At 36.2% G+C, this 19,748-nt stretch overlaps 1 protein-coding gene across 1 annotated transcript in view; it reads right to left on the bottom strand.

The window, feature by feature from the left end:
• The window catches only part of STK39 (serine/threonine kinase 39), a 315,180-nt gene that overhangs the window by 203,188 nt on the left and 92,244 nt on the right, over positions 1-19,748 (bottom strand). The window contains exons 6-8 of the mRNA XM_044669100.1: positions 9,602-9,710; positions 6,738-6,879; positions 5,074-5,129 (exon numbers count right to left, since the gene is read on the bottom strand). Coding sequence (XP_044525035.1) covers positions 5,074-5,129; positions 6,738-6,879; positions 9,602-9,710 — 307 coding nt within the window. The remainder of the gene's footprint in view (positions 1-5,073; positions 5,130-6,737; positions 6,880-9,601; positions 9,711-19,748) is intronic.

Here is a 19,748-nt window from a genome sequence, read left to right as displayed (position 1 = left end):
TATAAGTGGACCCATCTCTTGGGCAATTTGAAATTGGTGGAGAGGACAGACTACAAAAGGGCAGAGATTCTAGGCAGAGAAAGCAGTTTGGAAGTGCCTTTCTTCTTACAGCTCTGTATGTCTCTCTGAGCCCATGCCAGAAAAGTGAAAGGCAGAGCGCTGTGGTTTTATGCATACCACTCAGTCAGCATATCTGCCTCCCTTTGGGTCCTTATGGATGAAGCATAAGGCTTGATTACTTCCAGGCAAGTCAAGTCTAGCTGCAGGTGTTACTGGTGGAAGCTTTAGTCACGGAAGACTCAACACACAGGCTGAATCTGAAAATATCCCAAAAGAAAAAAAAATCTGGGTACACAACCCCCCCACACTGAAAATAACTATACTACTAATTCAAAAACAAAACCGAAACCCTGTTCCATTTTATGCCTGTGGTATGAGAGCGACATGAGCCTATGAGTGGCACTAAAATTATGGTTAAATTCAGACAGAAATAATACTGCTGAAACTGTCCCAAGGACCCCACCTCTCTGTTACCCCAGGTCTTTTAAAAAAAAAATACTACACCTAGTTTATGCTGACTTTTTCTCTCATTTCCCAACTAGTACTAAAAACTAAGGAAGGGAAATCCATAAACAAGCCTAGAGCAGTGGAAGGGAGTAATGAGCTGCTTCTTCATACAAAGTTAATGGGTTTGTGAGCAATTTTTTCAATAGAAATTGGCTGACTGAAACCAAATGAAAATAACTGTAGTAAATCAAATAAAATTTAAAATTTTCCAGGAAAACTCACCATTTAAGGAAATCCCAAAAATTTGAAATATGAAAAATAAGTTTCTATATGAAAAAATTTGTCAGTTTTACAATTATGGGATTTTCCATATTAAGTTTGTGCTCCAATAACACAGTTGACTGCAGGCACAAAAGTATGCTAAGATTTTTGTTTTTCCCTGGCACTATATGAGAAAGACACAGGGTACTATGGGAGGAGCAAGACTAAAATGGCTTCTCTTTCTGAAAAACATAGTAGTGAGAGCGAGCTCTTAATTTTATAGACCATCTAAATCAAGTTATTTATCTAGAAGGCAAATAAGGGGCCTTGTGGATTGGGCTTCCAAATCTCTGCATTGATCAGACCCAGGGAGCTGCTCAGTATAGTCTAGCATGTGATGATGACTCACAAGGGGAGTGCTTCTCCTTGGAACACCTCCAGTCCTCCGCCTCCCCACTCCCCTCCATGGTCGCCCCAGTCACTGTGCAGCACTTCATGCCTCAACAGCACTGGAGGAGATGGAAAAGGGAAAAGGTGTGGAGTATGTTCCCTGGCCCAGATGGTGATCAGTTTATGCACAGATGCAGAAGATCTAATTATGGCCCAGATTATTTCTGTATGCACAATTATAAATGCTATTAATGTTTGAAAGCTATCCAGAGCCTTTGTTTTTAGCCTAACTATGGGGTACTGTCCTCCTGACCTCCCCCAGGAGCAGACACCTGAACAGACTTCACCTAAACAATTAGGATCTGTGTAATACACAGCTTTTCTATATACAAAGTCTATACTGTTTCCTGTATAATTAAATATACTAACTTTCCTCTGACTCACACACACATACATATATATCCTCTTACTTATGAGACTGGGGATCTCAGTCAAGAACAAGAAAGAAAATGAAAATAAAAATAAAAATGTAAGGAAAAGAACCTCCAGATAGCAAAACCTAAACTTTTATCTTGAAAATAATCCCCAGAATGATCATACGGTTTATGTAGTCTAATCAATATAATCAGTACTAATCTTTCTGCTAAAGTTCTTATGGATCCTAGTGATTTTCCACTTTTGAGTAGCCACATTAAGCATATGTTATCCACTACATGGAATTATTATTAATCATTATTATAGCTATTATTTATTCATTATATTTCACCCTAAACCTACCTTTCTTGAAACTTTACTATTTCTGTTGAGGGCACCCATCATTCTTCCAAACACCCAAATTCACAACCCTGGAGTTGGTCATTCTGGACGCTTCCCTTCTTCCCCTCATCTCCCATCACCAATGGCCACTAACTCTTCCCCATTTAATACCTCCCAACATTAGTCGCTTCCATTCCTTTTTCTCTCCATTCACAAAATAGCCATAGCCCAAGTTCAATTCTCTTAAAGTATCACCTATTCTGGAATAGCTTCATAATCAGATTCTCTTTTTAGAATCTCTCTCCTCTGTTGTCCATCTAGCTTTCAAATAGCCTAAGACACTGGTCTGTCTATATCACATATCACTGTCCTACTCAAAAAGCTTTCATAGTTCCCCACTGCCAATAAAGTAAAAGGGAAACATCCCTTTTAAAGTTTTTAAGTCTGGCTTCCAACCTCCATTCCCACTTTATTTCATAGTACCACCTTCCATGAACTCTACACTCACAAGATTACAGAATTAGAACTAGAACCACATTTGTATAGCTGAGGAAACTGAGTCCCAGAGAAACTAAATGCATTCCTAACATCACTGGGCTCCAAAGTGTCTGAAGTGAGAATGGAACTTAGCTCTTCTGACTGCAACTCCAGCATTCTGGCCACTACACCAAGTAGCCTCTCCAAAATGGACTCTAGGCCAAAACAGGTGAGAATTGTCCCCTCCTATCTCTGCTGCTCAGCGACTCATCTGCCTTCAAGATTCTGACCAGGAACTCAGGTGCTTTTTATTTTACAAACCACCCACCCAGCCAGCCGCTAGGGATTGCTCCCTCAATTTCCCTGTATGTGTGTACACACACACACACACACACACACACACACACACACACACACCCCTGTTGTATCTCTCCAGAAAGAGATCCTTAAGGGCAGTCAGTTTCATTTTTGTCTCTGAAACAGCAGCACCTAACATGGTTCCTGGCATATAGCCTGTGCTTAATAAATGTTTGCAGAATTGCATTTTACAAGTGGTTCTTCTCACCCTAGGACATTAGAGAAAACCCAAAATAACTCTTTGGATTGTAAATGTGCTCTTATCTGTCCACACAACAGTGGAAACTCACTCTCCCCTCCCCTTTACCTACCATCCCCTTAATATGCAGCCTATACCCAAAGCCACCTAGGCATGCTTTAATATTAAGAGAAGTAAAAGATGCAGGGATAACTGACCCAAACTGGAAAAGGACAATCTGTCCAAAACTCACAGGACGCACAGCCAAAAACACCAAGTCATTAATACAAGGCTAATGGGATTAAATGACTGGCAGAGTCTGTGGAAAAAAGGCATTAACCAATAGGCCACTTTACTCCAGACATACCAGTCACTCTGATCCTCCTATCAGGACGTGATAATTTCCTTATAAAAATGGGAATGTCTGTCCTACTTCACTATCAACTTAAATCAAGATGAATGACAGCGAATTAATTCCTGTGACTTCCTAGCTAGCATCTGTTGCCTTATTACCTGGACAAGGCCATCAGAACCTGGCCACCTAGACAACATGGGGAATCAACGCAAACTCAATACAGGGCTTGAGCTAAGAAGGGTAGAGGAAGGAGCACTGGGGCTGGGAGTTTTTATCCTCAGCTCCCAGGTGTTCAATGGAAGCATTCTTAAACTATCCCTAGCTTCTGTGGTAAGGGCTAATAAGTATCTGGGGTAGAGGGATTAAGTGAATGAGGGGCTTAGCTAGGCAGCCTCAGGAACAGCAAATAAACCACTAAACAAACTACTAGGATAAAACCTATCATTCAGGATGGAAATAGCTGCAAAGAAGTTTACTTGTGTTATTTTCTCCTCTTGCTGGCTTCCTAAGAAGCAGACACTCAATTCCACAAAGTTTCTAATTTCCCTTCCTGCCCATTCAAGAAAATGCCTTCCTTTAAGGAGAAAGTCAATACACTCTTTCAGGCATACAGTTGTCTATCAAAAGCCCAGGCCCTAAATCCTATCAGATTTAACCCAGAGGAGTGGGAAGAGTACTGAATGCAGACTCACAGGCCTAGAGTTTTAATCCCAGCTGTGCCACTTATCCTGTGTGACCTGGAGTAAGTCAATTAATTAAATCTCTGGTCCTCAGTTTCTTCATATAATCCTTCCAGCTCAAGGTCCCTGATTCTATGTCCTAGGCTCTTGTACAGTCCTAGTTTTACTGGAGCCTACCCAAAAGATTTACATCACCAAAAAGTTGTTTGGTTCCCTGGAGAAGGCTTGCAAACACTGACCAACAGAAAAATTCACAGACAAGTGTTATTATTCACAATGAGCCAATGGACTTCTGAATGTGATATCACAAGATCAAGCAGACCATACACATAAAAGTAAACTAAAGATCAACAACTGATCTGACTTAGCTTGGTAGACAGGGAATTTGAAGGAATTAAAGAAGTCTCTGCTACATTCATTCACAAAATGGAACAACTATATCTTCACCTCAAACAAGGCTTAATGAGCTCAGTCAATATTGTCAGCTTTATTTGGGAATAAAATGAATGTACTAAATGAATTCCCATAGCAATAGACATTGTTGAGTCTTTATCTGAGAGCTAATAAAGGTTTATCTATATATTACAAGTGGTTCTGGGAAAGGTATCAGAATCAGGAGAAGCATTAAATGCAGAAGGCGCACTGGCAACCCCTTCCAAAAGGGGCTTTTATTCAGAGACCAAATTTTCAAACTTTCAGCATCATCAAGACTAGAAATTTAAGTAGGCTTTTTTAAGGTTGTGCAAAATCTCTTCCTCTCATGAATGATCAATGTTCACTATTCAATCAAAAGATTACCAAACCTAACAAAACTGAACAAAAAACTAGGACACCGTGATTTGTCTTAACTAAAATGACATTAATCAAAAATCATATTGTTGGGTGAATGATCCAGCATGAATTCATCAAAAACACAAATTGTATGTATGTGCCACTGGCTAAAATATTGCAAAGAAAAAATAAGTAGTGCAATCAGGTCTTCTTGAACACTGTGGAGAAAATAGAGTATATGTATTTACTCATTTTTCAAAAACAAATCAAAACTCACAGAAACTATAGAGCAGAAGGCCTCTGTGAAAACATACAATGAATTTTAGATTTAAAATCTTTACCTGCTATTTGCACTGAACCATCTTCGCCCAAAAGAATATTCCCAGCCTTCAAATCCCTATCAGAAACAAATAAGAAGTTAATTCTACAAAGTATACATATTGAACACATTTCTACAGGAAGATTTTTTTAAAAGGCAAAAATTACTGATTTGAGTTGTACTTCACAACTGTTATTTTATAAATTAGGAAATGCGGCCAACACCAGGATAACCAGGGTGTTTCATATTCTGTCATTAACTCATTTTATTGAAATCACTAAATAAATAAAGCCCTCATCTTGCATGTTGTTAAAGTCAGATACAAATTTCCCAATTTTTTCAACTTATAAAGCATTCCAATATTTTGTTTTTTTGGAGTTCTTTAACTTATTTTTCTTTTTTCTTTTTCATCCATGTAGAGATCTCCTGGTATGCAATTGACAATGCCTCCAAATACAGTTTTCAAATTGCTTGAAACCCTGGGAAGTAGCCACACAGCTACTATTTGTCCAAAGTAGGACTTGAACTCAGGTCCTTCCTGACTTCAAGCTTGGCCCTCAATCTACTCATTAAAATGCTAACTATTTAAAACCTGTAACACCTGCCTCTGAGAACAATTCCAAAACACGCTTCAAAATAATACCACATGTCAGTTTCTACTCTGTAGAAACTGATTGTAGAGCATGTGTCTTTTCATTACCAATACCAAGTAGAAAAAATAATTTATTCATTCCAACATTTCTAATCCTTACTATCAAGTGTTTAATTTAGATGAATAGTCCTAGAAACATGGTATTATTATTACCATCCTTCACAAAGAAGATGTTCAAGTTAGTTGAAAACATAAGAAAGTTGGTTTGGAAAAATTAATAGAAGCTACAAGACTAAATTGATTTATTGGTGTTAAAAAGAAAAAAAAACTCCAATCATATTTTTGAACTGATGCAGTTGCCCACTAAATCTAACTTTACAGCAAATACAATGCTATTTGAATCAGCAGAATCCCAGAGTTCTTCCACTAATTACTATATTGTATTCAAAAAGATCTAGCAAGAAGTTCCTTTCCTTTTCTCTCCAAAAGGATACCCTTACTCCTATCCAGCCATTAAAATGTTTGTAACAGTTATTCCCGTCCTACAACTAAAAAGAATGTCAAGGAAAACAAAGAATATGACCCAAGCAGTAGGCTGCAAAATTTTTTATGAGACAATCAGTACTTTTACAGTTGGCAAATTAATTTTTTCACTGAAAACTTGATTGTGTATCTTATCAAAGCTTTGGGCAAATAGATAAAATCAACCAAAGTAGCAATGAAATGAAAAGGTTTATTATTTAAAGAGTTTTAACATGTTCTTTCCCCTCATAAAAATATACATCATTTATACATGTGCATGTGTGTTTACATATCAAATATGTAATAGTTTGAAATTAATTCCCAAAGCAATGTTCTCTAAAGTAAACTAGAACCTCTGCATTATAAAACAGATGACCAAACTTTATAGGCCAATATATTTCACCCAAAATGACTCTGAAACTTTTTTCTTGAAGTACTTAAATTTCCAGTGAATGGTTCCCTATCATTATCTATAGAAAATGAAACTAGAAATAACACTAAACTGATCCATGGTATGATTTACTGATAATCTTTAAATATCTAAATATGAAAATATCTACAAAAATTCATACCTGTGAATTTGACCATTTCTATGGAGATAATCTAAGCCTTCCAAAACTTCTTTAAGAATTGTAGCTATTATTGATTCTTCCAGGACTCCATTCTTGTGCTCTCCTCGACTGACAATATACTTTATGATATCCAGCATTGAACCTAAATTGATAAGTATAACTTTTAAAAACAATTACCTTAGTTGTTTTTTCAGATCAGGGCTCTACTAACTAGAAGGAAAAAAGCAATTTGTCTGAACTTAACATATTCTTAAATGAAGAAATAAAGATTAATACAGAGTAAAATAAACAAAATCAGGAGAATACATATGACAATGATATAAATTAAAATCCTCAAGTCATATTAAATGTTATGACAAATCTTGATTCCAGAAGATCTCTGATGAAACACTCTTCCCTCATCATAGGAGAGGTGGCAAACTACATGTGCAGAATGCTCTATCTACTGTCAAACAAGATGTCACTGTGTCAGTTGGTTTTGTCAACAGTTAACTGTTTTTCTTTCTTATAAGGAAGAGTTCTATAGAAGCAGGGGATTATAAGCAAGGGACTACTATGGGGGAAAAACATAAAACCACTGATACATTTTTATTTAAAAAATTAAGCAGTGAACTTAATTGTCAAATTTACACAAGCAGTATATTTTTGACTACGGTTTCAAATACACACACATAAATACTTCAAAAGAATTTTCATTTAAACAATGAATATATAAATCAATAAGGCCTTCCTATTGGCTATTGGGCTTATTTTACTTGGTCCCAGATGGTAGCACTATGGAAGAAAAAAATTCCTAACAAGAACTGTCCAAAGGCTACTTCAAGAAGCTCTCCATGACAGAAGTGTTGGAAAATTTTTCCTGACATCAAGCCTTTAGCCTTCATGGAAAAGGTAGGAGTAGGCCCTTTCTCCATTCATTTGTGACTGTCAAGCTTTAGACTTCAGAAATTAGGGTAAAAGAAGTGAGGGAAAAAAACTAAAAGATAAACCTAGGGGATAAATGAAGAGATAAAGGACCACAGATAGATTCACTCCCCCTTTCAACAGCAAAAATATGGAAGTGAGAGCCCATGGGTGAAAGAAAAGTAACCCAACTACTTCAATATCTACAATGGCAAACTAAGGGTCTTTTTCTTTGTCTGGAGGTTATCAGCGCACCACTTTGAATATACCTGAGGAAAAAACTGGTTAATATACCAATCTTAACAATGAAGAACTATTCAATACTATGTTAAAGTAAATAGAACAGTATCCCTTGGCAATGTACAATTCAGGTTTCAACACATATTAATTAATATTCAGTACCTCCAGGTCATTTATAATAGCTGTAATTACCTGGGGGTTGAGCATTTCTGAGGAGTTAACAAATGGCTTCTGTAAGGCCCTAAAATTGGCTTCTGGCCTGCAGTGATTAACGGTGAGGATGCTGTCTCCCCATCAGACATTACTGCATTAGGCCAACCTCCTCCTCTCAATCAAGAGACTACTGAAAGCTAATTTGTTGATTTACCAGTTTTCCACTTTAGGGATGTGTTCTGTTAAACTATACTTTCTGATCTGGAAAGAAAAGGTCAATTTCCAAAAGAACTTTGTATACGGCAATACCACACTGTCAAACTTGCAAAATAATTTCCTGCTTTGCTGAGACAACAATAAGTAAGTTTCCACATCAGTCCACATTCACAGGATTTACCTGTGGAAACTTGCTTAACTTTCCTCTTTCCCAAAGTCCAGTATTGGAGGTCTCCCTTTTAAGAGAACAGGGGAATGTTCTGTCAAGTCAAAGCACAATAAGAAAAGGAATGGAAGTGATTTAAGAGACCTTGAGAAACATTATTTCAATAAAGGTTGCTTAATAAGATTAAAATTTTTAAAAACAAGCTGAAAAAGCAAAGTAAGGAAACAAAATCTGAGACTTGGGCAGGGTATTTGGTCCTACTCAGAGTCCCAGGCCCCTGGATATCCTCCAGGTTTTCCAGTGAAGTATTTTAACCAGGGGCAAGATAATCATGCATTCAAAGAAGTACTGACAGGGCTTCTTCTCTCTCTATTTTTCTCTCTTAAAAAAAAAAATTAGCAAGCCAAGTGGGCACTCAAGGAAACAATGACTAATAGGATTGGCTGGAACCCAGAACAAAGCTGAACGAGGCTCGCCTGGACTCTCTACAAGTCTGCCAAAGTAGATCCAAAGAAGTTACAGTTCTTTGGTTTATTTCATTTCTGGACTTTAGATCCAAGACTGAGTTTGTCTCCTTTTAAATTTGGACAGCTCCCTGGTCTGGACTCAGACCTAGCAATTACATAAACTGCTAGTGCCTGCTTGGTTTTGCCTGAGCAGTCCTAAAGTGCTCTCTTCCTAGGGATGGGAGCTCAGCATCTGTGTCAGAGGATAGTAGTCTATGGAAAAGATACTGATATAAAGGGCCATAGAGAAGGACTGCCCTCCAAGCTAAACAGCCAAAGTCCTTGTCAGTTCCTGATACAACACTTCGTTCAAGCTCTGCTGGTCATAATCACCTGATTTAAGTTCTCTATGGAGCTGTTATTTCATTCACTGAAGGTACCTCTTGTATAGATACAGATCATAATCCCTCCACCTCTCAGCAGAGAATTTCTTGTGTTGCTATGATGAGGAAAAAAAATTGTAATCTAGTGGACAACTTTCAGATGGTGATCCTCTGCCAAGAAGCCACTGCCAGGTCTTTACTTGAAACCTTTTTCAGCATGGTAGGATATTCTGGACCTGGGTTTACTTCTATGTAAAAAAGAAGGCACTGTGTATGGTTTAAGTGAATGACCACATGCTACAGAAAGGATATGTCTTAAATCTGGGTCCCAAAGTCTCCAAAATACAAGCAACTTACCTCCACTTAATAATTTCATAACCAACCAAAGCTCATCCTTTACAACAAAAGAGGTGTAATAGGTCACCACGTTGGGATGGCTGCACTGGCTCATGGCTTGAATTTCTTTCTACAAAGAAAGCAAAACATGACACAGTACCACAACAAAAAAAAAGCAATCTTTTTGTTTGTTTGCTAGTGATTATATATGCCTGAAGCATTCATTAGACTGAGATATTGTGATGAATTTTTAAGATGTAAAACCAAATTTTTACTCTTGCCCAGAGACAAAGAAATATTAAACCAGAGAACATTTGACAAGGAAATAGGAGATCTAAATTCTGATTCAAGTTCCACCAATAAGAATAACTAGAACTAGGCAATTTTCAGATAAAGAAATCAAAAATATTAATAAACATATGAAAAAGTGTTCTAAATCTTTCATAATTAGAGAAATGCACCTCAAAACAATTCTGAGGTACCACCTCACACCTAGCAGATTGGCCAATATGATAGTAAAGGAAAATTATAAATGTTGGAGAGGATGTGGCAAAATTAGGACACTAATACACTGCTGGTGGAATTGTGAATTAGTCCAACCATTCTGGAAGGCAATTTGGAACTATGTCCAAAGGGCTTTAAATGAATGTCTGTCCTTTGATCGAGCCATACCACTGCTGGGTTTGTACCCCAAAGAGATAGTAAGGAAAAAGACTTGCACAAAAATATTCATAGGCATGCTCTTTGTTGTGGCAAAAAATTGGAAAATGAGGGAGTGTCCATCGATTGAGGAATGGCTGAATCAATTGTGCTGATGATGATGGAATATTATTGTGCTGAAAGGAATAAAGAAATGGAGGAATTCCTTGTGAATTGGAACGACCTCCAGGAATTGATGCAGAGCAAAAGGAGCAGAACCAAGAAAACATTGTACATAGAGACTGATACATTATGGCACAATCAAATGTAATAGACTTTTCTACTAGCAGCAATGCAATTTGGATCCAGGACAATTCTGAGGGACCTATGAGAAAGAATGCTATCTACATCCAGAGAAAGAACTGTGAGCAGAAACACAGAAGAAAAAAAAAAACAAATGATCAATCACGTGGCTCGATAGGGATATGATTGGGGATTTTGACTTTAAATGATCACTCTATTGCAAATATTAATAATATGGAAATAGATTTTGAACAATGATACATGTATAACCCAGTGGAATTTCTCATCAATTCAGGGACAGGGAGGGGAAAAGGGAAGGAAAGAACATGAATCATGTAACCATGGGAAAATACTCTAAATTAATTTTTAAAAAATAACTAGAACTTAGCACTTTAGAGTTTTGCATATTTTATCTCAGGAGCTGTCATGCTTATTTTAAAGATAAGGATAACTAATTTATCCTCGAGCACATGGCTAGTAAATGTCAAGAGGTAGGATCCAATCCCAGAGCATTCTGCACTTCTTAACTATATCACTCGAGTGCTTTAGCTTCTCTTATCCAAAAGTGGATACATACATATAAATGTAAAAATTAATAATAGCCGCTAATATTTATTTACTAATTACTATGTTTTAGACACTGTATAAGCGCCTTAAAACTATTATTTTATCTTCAGAACAAGCTTGGGAAATAGGAGTATTTCACAGATGAGGAACTGCAGTAAACAGAGGTGTTAAGTGGCTTGCCCAGGCTCACAAAGCAAGCGTCTAAAGCCAAATGTGAACTCAAGTCTTCTTGATTCCTGGCCTGGTGGTCAATCCACTGCTCCACTTAAACTTCCAACAGATAGAGAGGGAGGAAAGAAGGAAAGGAGGAAGGGGAGACAGAGACAGACAGAGAGACAGACAGAGACAGAGAGAGATTTACCTATATAGATCTAAATATCTCAAGAGAGATCTATATAGAGAGAGATCTATATATGTGTATCTGTTTAAGTATGTAAAACAAGAAAATATGTATAACACTGTTCTTGAGACACTAAGATGTACCAACTCATTAAAGAAAAATAATGCTAACCTATCTGTATTTGTTAAAGGTAGGAAAGAAGTAGACATTTTAGAAGAATTATTTAACAAAACCAATAGTATGAGATACAGCTTTGAAACTTGTCTGCAACTTAAGAGTTATATAGAATTGCTAGGCACTGAGAAATTAGTGGTTTGTTCATTATCATACAGCTACTATATGGTACAGATAAGACTTCAAAATCCAAGACCAGTATCCAATCCACCACGCAATAATTTCTCTCCCTGCCCCCATCCCCAACTATTTATTTTGTATATAATCTGTAAACAGGTATATACTTAGTAAAAGAAATGTAAGCACCTTGAGGACAGAGACATCACTGCTTTTGTAACCATATCACAAGTATCTAAAACTGTCAGATCAAGCATTTCATGAATTTCGTCGATTAACTGATGAATTAACCCAAGATTAATCAGACATTTTTGTTTAAATGTATACTACTGAATTTCAAGAAACGAGCATTTTCTAGGTTCTTGAGATTTTCTTTTTATACTACCACTATCACTAAATCAGAACATGCTTTAAAGATCATTGTAATTACCATGACTTTGTCAAATAAGTATACCTATAAGAGATAAATACAAGGAAGACAGAATTGATTTTAAATATAATTATGAACTCCTACTAAAATTGGGAAAAGTACTACCGCTTTTTATTTATGTTTATCATACAAAATTCTCCTCTTTGCCCTTCTACAAAATCAAATAATTTCAGCTTTTCTAAATCTGACACTCTTCAATTAAGTCAGCTTCTATCCTTTAAACAAGATCTGAAATTCTGAGGTCCAGTTTCCATCTACTTTTGGTGTTAGGTTTGGAGATAAGAAGACAATTTTGTGAGTAGAAATGGAAGCCTGCCCAGGACATTCCTTTTTTAACTCACTCTGACATCTGTTAATTGTTGAGAATGGCCCATTAAAAGTTTCACAGCATGAAATGAAGTCCAGTTTAAATAGGCATCTCCTGCTGTTCACAGAAATATGAGAAATGTTTTCTTGAACATGAAGAGTTCATATTTCTAACCATTTTATATTAGATGCAAATGAATTCAGGCAACAGCCCCCCTCGTTCTAGCTATAAACAACTAAACTTTTAAATCATTAAATGCAATAGCCCATGAACAACTCTATTGTCCATATGCTCTTCAGAAAAGAATGTCTTCAATACAAAAGCAGTGTTGGGCCAGTCAGGAAAACACTTGTTTCAGCCCCTCTTTCAGGCAGCCAGTATCACTTCCTAGTGAAAGTATCTGGTTCTCTGAGTAGGTGCCCATGTGTACAAACGAGTGTGTTTGAGGAAAGAGACTTAAGGAAACATAGCAAACTTTTTTAGGCATTCCATGATTCATAAATTCTCAATTTTTTTTCCAAGAGAACTTTTGGCATTTGGGGATCCAGTTGAACATTTCAGTGTTCTAAAGTTTTAGGAGAGCTAGTTCACCTTTACCAGAACAGAAGAATAGAGAAAGAAATGAAAAAGATGAAGAGGTCATCTTTGGCACAGTTGATAAATATCCTCTAGTCCAAATGTTCTTAACCTGAAGTTCCCAGACCTCCAATGGGTCCATCAATAGATTTCAGGGGGAGCATGAACTTAAATGGAAACAATTTCATCTTTATTTTCTCTACGCTTTGGTCCCCTAGATATTTTATTTTATGCATTTAAAAACATTATCCCAAGAAAAAGTCTGAAGGCTTTACCAGCCTGCCAAAGGGGTCCATAGCACAAAGAAAGGCTAAAAGATCATTTGCCCTTGCTCCCCACCATGCCCACTCTACTACTAGTTTGTCTGCCCTCAAAAAGAGCACAGATGTCAGATAACATTTCTCAGGAGCTGAGGTTATGAGGGAAAACAAGCTACTTGACAAAAGTGAAATGCAGGTAGTGTTAAAATAAAAATTCCCTCACAGCTAGAGTGTTTTATGAGAGTATTAAACCTCTAAACTTAGCTCAGAGTTTTTCCTTAATTAAAAGTAATTAATAGGGAGAATAAACTTCAGCATATAACTATGAGAGAGGAGGACTAGGCTTTTGAACTCATGAGCTTCTTCACTCAGAGACAAAGAAGAGGCTTAGGTTTGTTACATAGAATTCAGGAAATAATTACAGAATAGAATTAATTACAGAATGAAATAAAACATAAAATAGAGGATCAATAACTAATTTTCACAATATGGGAGAAAAAAGAAATGTCAGAGGCCAAAGGTGTGTGTGTGTACTACCCAAAAGCCTCATAACTATGAAACATACTTTCTTCAAGAAAAGAAGCAAAAAGTTCTGGATATGGCAAGCAACAATGACATCACAAAAGGCTGATTATAACATACAGGAAATGATTCATTCATTATTGCTGTGGGAGTCATTCCTGAAGCAGCTATTTTATGTAGTTAGACCACCCACTCATTAGTCCAAAGATCAAAACAGTGCAAAGTCAGAAGAAATAAGTGTGAAAAAAAGAGTGATGTGCACTGAGAACAACTCCATCCTTATCTATTTCCACGTTATTAACAATAAAAATGGGAGACTGACAAAAGAAAAGACAGGCACTGACTATAATCATTTTACACAGAAGTTTAACTAAAGTAAATCAATTGCTATAACAAGATGACTCAAAGAACCTAAAAAGATAATTTATTCAACATGCACTTAAGATATTGTACTTCATAGGTGAAGAGATGAGGCAGCCAAGAACAACATTAATTTAAAATATAAACTTAATTGTAAAAACTTAAGAAGGATAATATATTATCAATCAACAAGTATTAAGTGCCTCCTATTTCCAAGGCATTGTGCTAAGAAAAGGAGATACAAAAACAAAAGATGAAACCATCATTACTCTCAAGGAGAAGTATCACCTCATAAAACAGTAAGAAACAGTAGAAGATAAAAATGAGAAATTTAACTAAGCAAGTTTTTATCTAAGACATTTAAGAATGAAAATGGGGTAATAAATGAAAGAAAAATATGAAAAGATCTGCAAATCAAGAACTACAGAGTCCTGCTAACTGAACTCCAATATTCTAGTTCAAGAAAATAAAAAGAAGGTAGAAAAGAAATTACAGAAATCAAAGATGAGGCAGCTGAATTATACCAAATGTACACAGAAAAGAACAATGCCAAAGTCAACACAATTGTGAGGACTGAAAAAGGTCAATATTCTAAAAAGTTAAAAAAAAATCTCAGACCTTATTAAATACTCCAAAAGGGCAGCCAAGCAAATCTCAATTATTACTGATCAATACATTCACTCTTCCATCTATATAAGCTACCCACAAACTAAAACCATCAGGAGGGTATTTGTTAGGAATAGGCAGGCTTTCATAAGTAATATTCCACAGTAGATCAAACTGACTGAAAGATATAATACAAGATACTGCCAATGAGATCTTCCTAAGGCAACAATCTGATCATGTCACTTCCCTACTCACTAAAATCCAATGGCTCCCTATCCCCTCTAGGAACAAATATGAAATTCTGTTTGGCATTCAAAGCACTTTTTAACCTGCCCCAACTTTCCCCTTTCTGGTCTTCATATACATTCTACTCCATTGCATACTCTGAGTTTCCAGTGACGCTGGACTCCTTGCTAATCCTCTAACATAATACTGCATCTCCCACCTCTGCATATTTTCACTGGCTGTTTCCCATATCTACAAAATGCTTTCTCACATATTTCTGCCTCCTGGCTTTAAGTCCCAGCTAAAATCCCACCTTCTACAGAAAGTCTTTCTAATTCCCCTTAATTCTAGTCTTGTTCTATTGTTGATTATCTCCAATTTATCCTGTAGATTGCTTGTTTACCTAGTTTATATACAGTAAATATGTATGCTTATATGTGGTTGTTTATATGTTGTCTCCCCAGTTAGATTATTTTTTTTAATTTAAAAACCCTTACCTTCCATCCTAGAATCAATATATGTATTGGTTCCAAAGCAGAAGAGCCATAAGGGCTAGGCAATGTGGGTCAAGTGACTTGCCCAGGGTCACACAGCTAGGAAGTGTCTGAGGCCAGATTTGAACCCAGGACTTCCTGTCTTTAGGCTTGGCTCTCTATTTATTGAGTCACCCAGCTTCCTTTTTTGTCTTTATTTGTATTCCCAACACTCAGCACATTTACTGACACATAGTACCACTCAATAAATGTTAGTGATTGATTATAAGAAAGCACTGGACTCACATTTGCAAAATGCCGCCTTAAATGCTTTCTTTCAACAAGGCATCTCCTAATTTATATATTAAAACACTTCAAGATTCCTTAAAATTCGAACAATAGGAATAACCTTATTCAATGACCCTCTAATTATTCTTAAGAAGTAAGGCCTAAAGCAAGACTCTGTGTGCGACATAGCACATTCAGCACTCTGCCCAAGGACCCTGAGCACCCTCAGCACCAGCCCAAGAGACTCCCCATCCATGGTGCTAGCTACATCAAGCTGCAAAACAGCATCTGGGCTTCTCGAGGAAACTACTCAAAAAAAAAATCTGGCTTTGCCATTCACACAGGATAAAACAAGAAGAGAAATGTTTGCTGTTTAGGTTATAGCCACGGTTTGGGTGGACTACCCAAAGAGCCCATCCGTCCATCCTATACAGATAGTACAAACAGTCAAGGTGGGCCCAGAGGAAAGAAAGCAGGAGAGTGGATTAGACTGCCTTTGAGCAACTACAAAGCAAAATTCTCTCAGAAACAAAAGCCTATCTTTTAAATTCTTCATTCTTTTTTTTTAATTCTACTATTGTTTCTGTATTTCTGAAAGTCATGGCATACTACCTTCAACTAAGAATTAAAAATGAGTATTATTGAGAGAGCAACGTAGTTACAGGATGGATAGCAGCAGAATGCAACACATAACAAAGAAAGAACTCCAAAGAGCAAAGGAAGTTATCAAAGATTTAGGATCAGAAAAAAAAAAATTAGCAAAGTATATGACAAAAGCAAACTATAATCAGTGAACAGCCCCAGCCCCTGTGTATCAGGAAAATACTAGTTCCCATAATGTTTTATGAACTTTCTGGGCAAACCAAGGGGAAGAAAAGATGGCCAGGAATGTACTGGTTGTGGCCTACATCCACAATGATGCTTTTATTTGGGTAGAACTACATTTTGGGGGCTGGGGAAGCCGGGGGAGAAGGGCACCAGGATGAGAGATTCTGTAAGACTCTGGCACTTATTTTGCTTGTTATAAATCCTGATCCTAACACTTTCTAACATCCTGGACAAGTCACAATGTCTCTGAGCTTCAATTTGCGTAAAGGGGATTAGTTTATCCATCATCTTTGCCTCAAAAGGCTGAGAAGACAGGCATAAGAGAGATTCTGGTAAAAATAAAGGCACAATGCATGTAAAATGCTTTTTTTTTTTATTCTAAAGAACTATAGCAATTTGAACTAGGACTATTACCCTTCAAAAACCAGAGAGAGGCTGTTGGGATGCTCGGATTTACAATGCCATTCTAATATACATGGTATTCAAAAAGGCTTAGTGTAGTTTTAAGCTTTACACTTATACTTTTAAAACTAGTTCTTTGAGACCTTAGTCAACAGTTTTTAGTCATACCCAGATGAGAAACTTAATCAATATTTCTTAACTATCAATTTTGATAGTTAAAGCCCCCCCACATTGCCAAACACTAAACCATTTCCTTTTGGTACGCTGGGTAAAAGCTCAAAGAGGAATCCTGTTCTTCTGGAGGTTAGAATTAAGACAGCCTGGACAATCTGGATGCTTTTATTGATTCTAAGAGCAATACTCTTCACCCTCATGTTCTGACCAGATTAAGATGATACTCAAACTGGGAGAAGGAAAGAGTCTTTGATTATTACTTCATTTAGAAGTATCTCTTGGATTCCTCTTTGTCCAGGTTGAAAGGACAATCCTCATATAAGGGTTGTGTTCTTTACCTTTTTTGTGTCCCTTTGCATCTAGTAAAACCTATGGATCCCTTCTAGGAATATTGTTTTGAAATGCATAAAATAAAATACATAGAACTAAAAAGAAATCATATTGATATAACCAAAATAGTTTTTAGTTAAGAACTCTTGCCATAGATGAACTATACAAGAAAAAGATTAAATGGTTTTAGGAAAATTATTCTTTAGTTTGCACCAATATTTTAAGTTCTAAAACTATTACCTAAACTCTGAAACTTTGCTTAATCTTAACTATAGAATTTTGTCTATTGCTTAATAATAATATAAATTATTGACTTCAATATTGCTTGTGAGAGGGAGATTTTCAAAAGCATTGTTACTCTGCCTATTTTTGCACATTTTTCTTTCCTAAGCAGAAAGATTTAGACTGTTTGGATTCAATTAATAAAAATTATTTTTAGAAAACTTCTGCTTAAAATGTAGAGAAAAGACTGTTCTTCCAAATAGGCCAGAAAGGCAATGGAAGAGGAGAAAGAAAGCAAGCCTCAAAAGTTGAAAGACTTCGGTTCAAGTTCAACCTCTGACATAACATATATACTGGCTATGTGATCCTGCACCAGTCATGAAACTTCAGGGCTGTAGGCAAGAGATGTCAAACTCAAATAGAAACAGAGCCCACAGACCACATATTGCCTTAGAAAACCATATAATAGTATTATCTAAGTTCTGTTGTATTTTTGTTAAATATTTTCCAATTATGTTTTAATCTGGTCTAAACTGGATTCAAGAATGTCACAAGGTCCTCTCTAAGATTTTAAAATTCAGCAGGTCTAGTCTTGCATTGACAAAGGTAGTATGCTCCCCTGAAAGTCCCCTACACCAATGAAATCATAGGTCTATGCCCTAAATTAACCACATAGGGAATATTTAATAAATGTTCATTTTCTTTCTTCTTTCTTTTTCTGTCTTCCTTCTATTTAGAATAATTCTTTAACATCTTCTAAAGCAAAAATAATACATACATACATACATACATATACACACATAATGGCTACTTTTTTAAAAAAGCATAAATGTCAACACACAAAGAAAAAACTAGCACTAGGTTTTTTTCTTTCAATAACAAATATTCTTTGGAGAACAAGTGTTCAGAATAAGACACTAAGTAGAGCCTTCACAAACAGAACAATAAAAATACTATGGAGAAGGGCAAGGATAACTCCAAAGCATCACAAATTGACAGAGAATAGCTAATTAAAAGACTCAGGACTAACTGTAAGAATTCTAAGCTAAATTCTAGGTATCTTGTCATTTTATAAACATGTGGCTGGTACTATTATCTGAATTTTTAAAATCATAAGTTTTAATATGAATTAATAAAAACTTCACATCAGTGACACAATGGTTCAAATGCAGGGAATGCATCCAATATTCCCATGTTCCCCTCCCCATAAATACACACCTCCCTCTATTACCAATCTCAGATTGCTGACTCTATACTACCAATATTTAGTATTCACCAGGACAGGACAGGTCTCTTCACAAGGGACTGGATTGGTGAGGAAGAGAAGGAAAACGCATGCAGCCATTAAGATGTTTTTTTTTACTTTTACCTTTTGTCTTAGCATTAATTCTAAAACAGAAGAATAGTAAGATTTGCCCAAGGTCATACAGCTAGGATATGTCTAAGGACTGATTTGGACGTAGGCCTTTCAAATTCCAGGCCTGACACTCTGTCCACTATGCTACCTAGCTGCCCCTCACCATGATGATTTCTACTTCAACCAGACTAAGTTGAGGATATGTGAAGAGGGATGACAGCAGGAAATTTTTATGGATTTTAAAACAGGGGAAAAAAAGTAAATAAAATTACCAGATCTTAGAGCGAAATCACTAACTTTGAAATATGTTTGCTTACAATCAATTAATTAATAACCCAAGGGAATTAAAAACCTATCTGCTTGATTATTTGCTCTAAAAATGTCTTACTCATAAGACATTATTCTGAAACATATTAGAAAATAGAAAGAAGAAAACTACAGCTACTACAATGCTAATACATAGCTAAGTTTCCTAAATCAAGGTCTGATACAAATAACTTCCTACAAGTGATGTACAATGTAAGCAGGGCAAATAAGTAAAAAAGATGTAGGAAGCATGAATTCATTAAAGGTATAAAAGCTGGGAAGAGGTGGATACATATAAAGGGAAACAAAAAGACAATTTTTTTTTAATCTATAAAAGAAAAATTTGAAGTTATCTCAAAGGG

The sequence above is a fragment of the Gracilinanus agilis genome, chromosome 3, assembly GCF_016433145.1.
Source record: "Gracilinanus agilis isolate LMUSP501 chromosome 3, AgileGrace, whole genome shotgun sequence".
Lineage (NCBI taxonomy): Eukaryota > Metazoa > Chordata > Mammalia > Didelphimorphia > Didelphidae > Gracilinanus > Gracilinanus agilis.
This window is presented reverse-complemented; position numbering and strand designations above follow the sequence as displayed.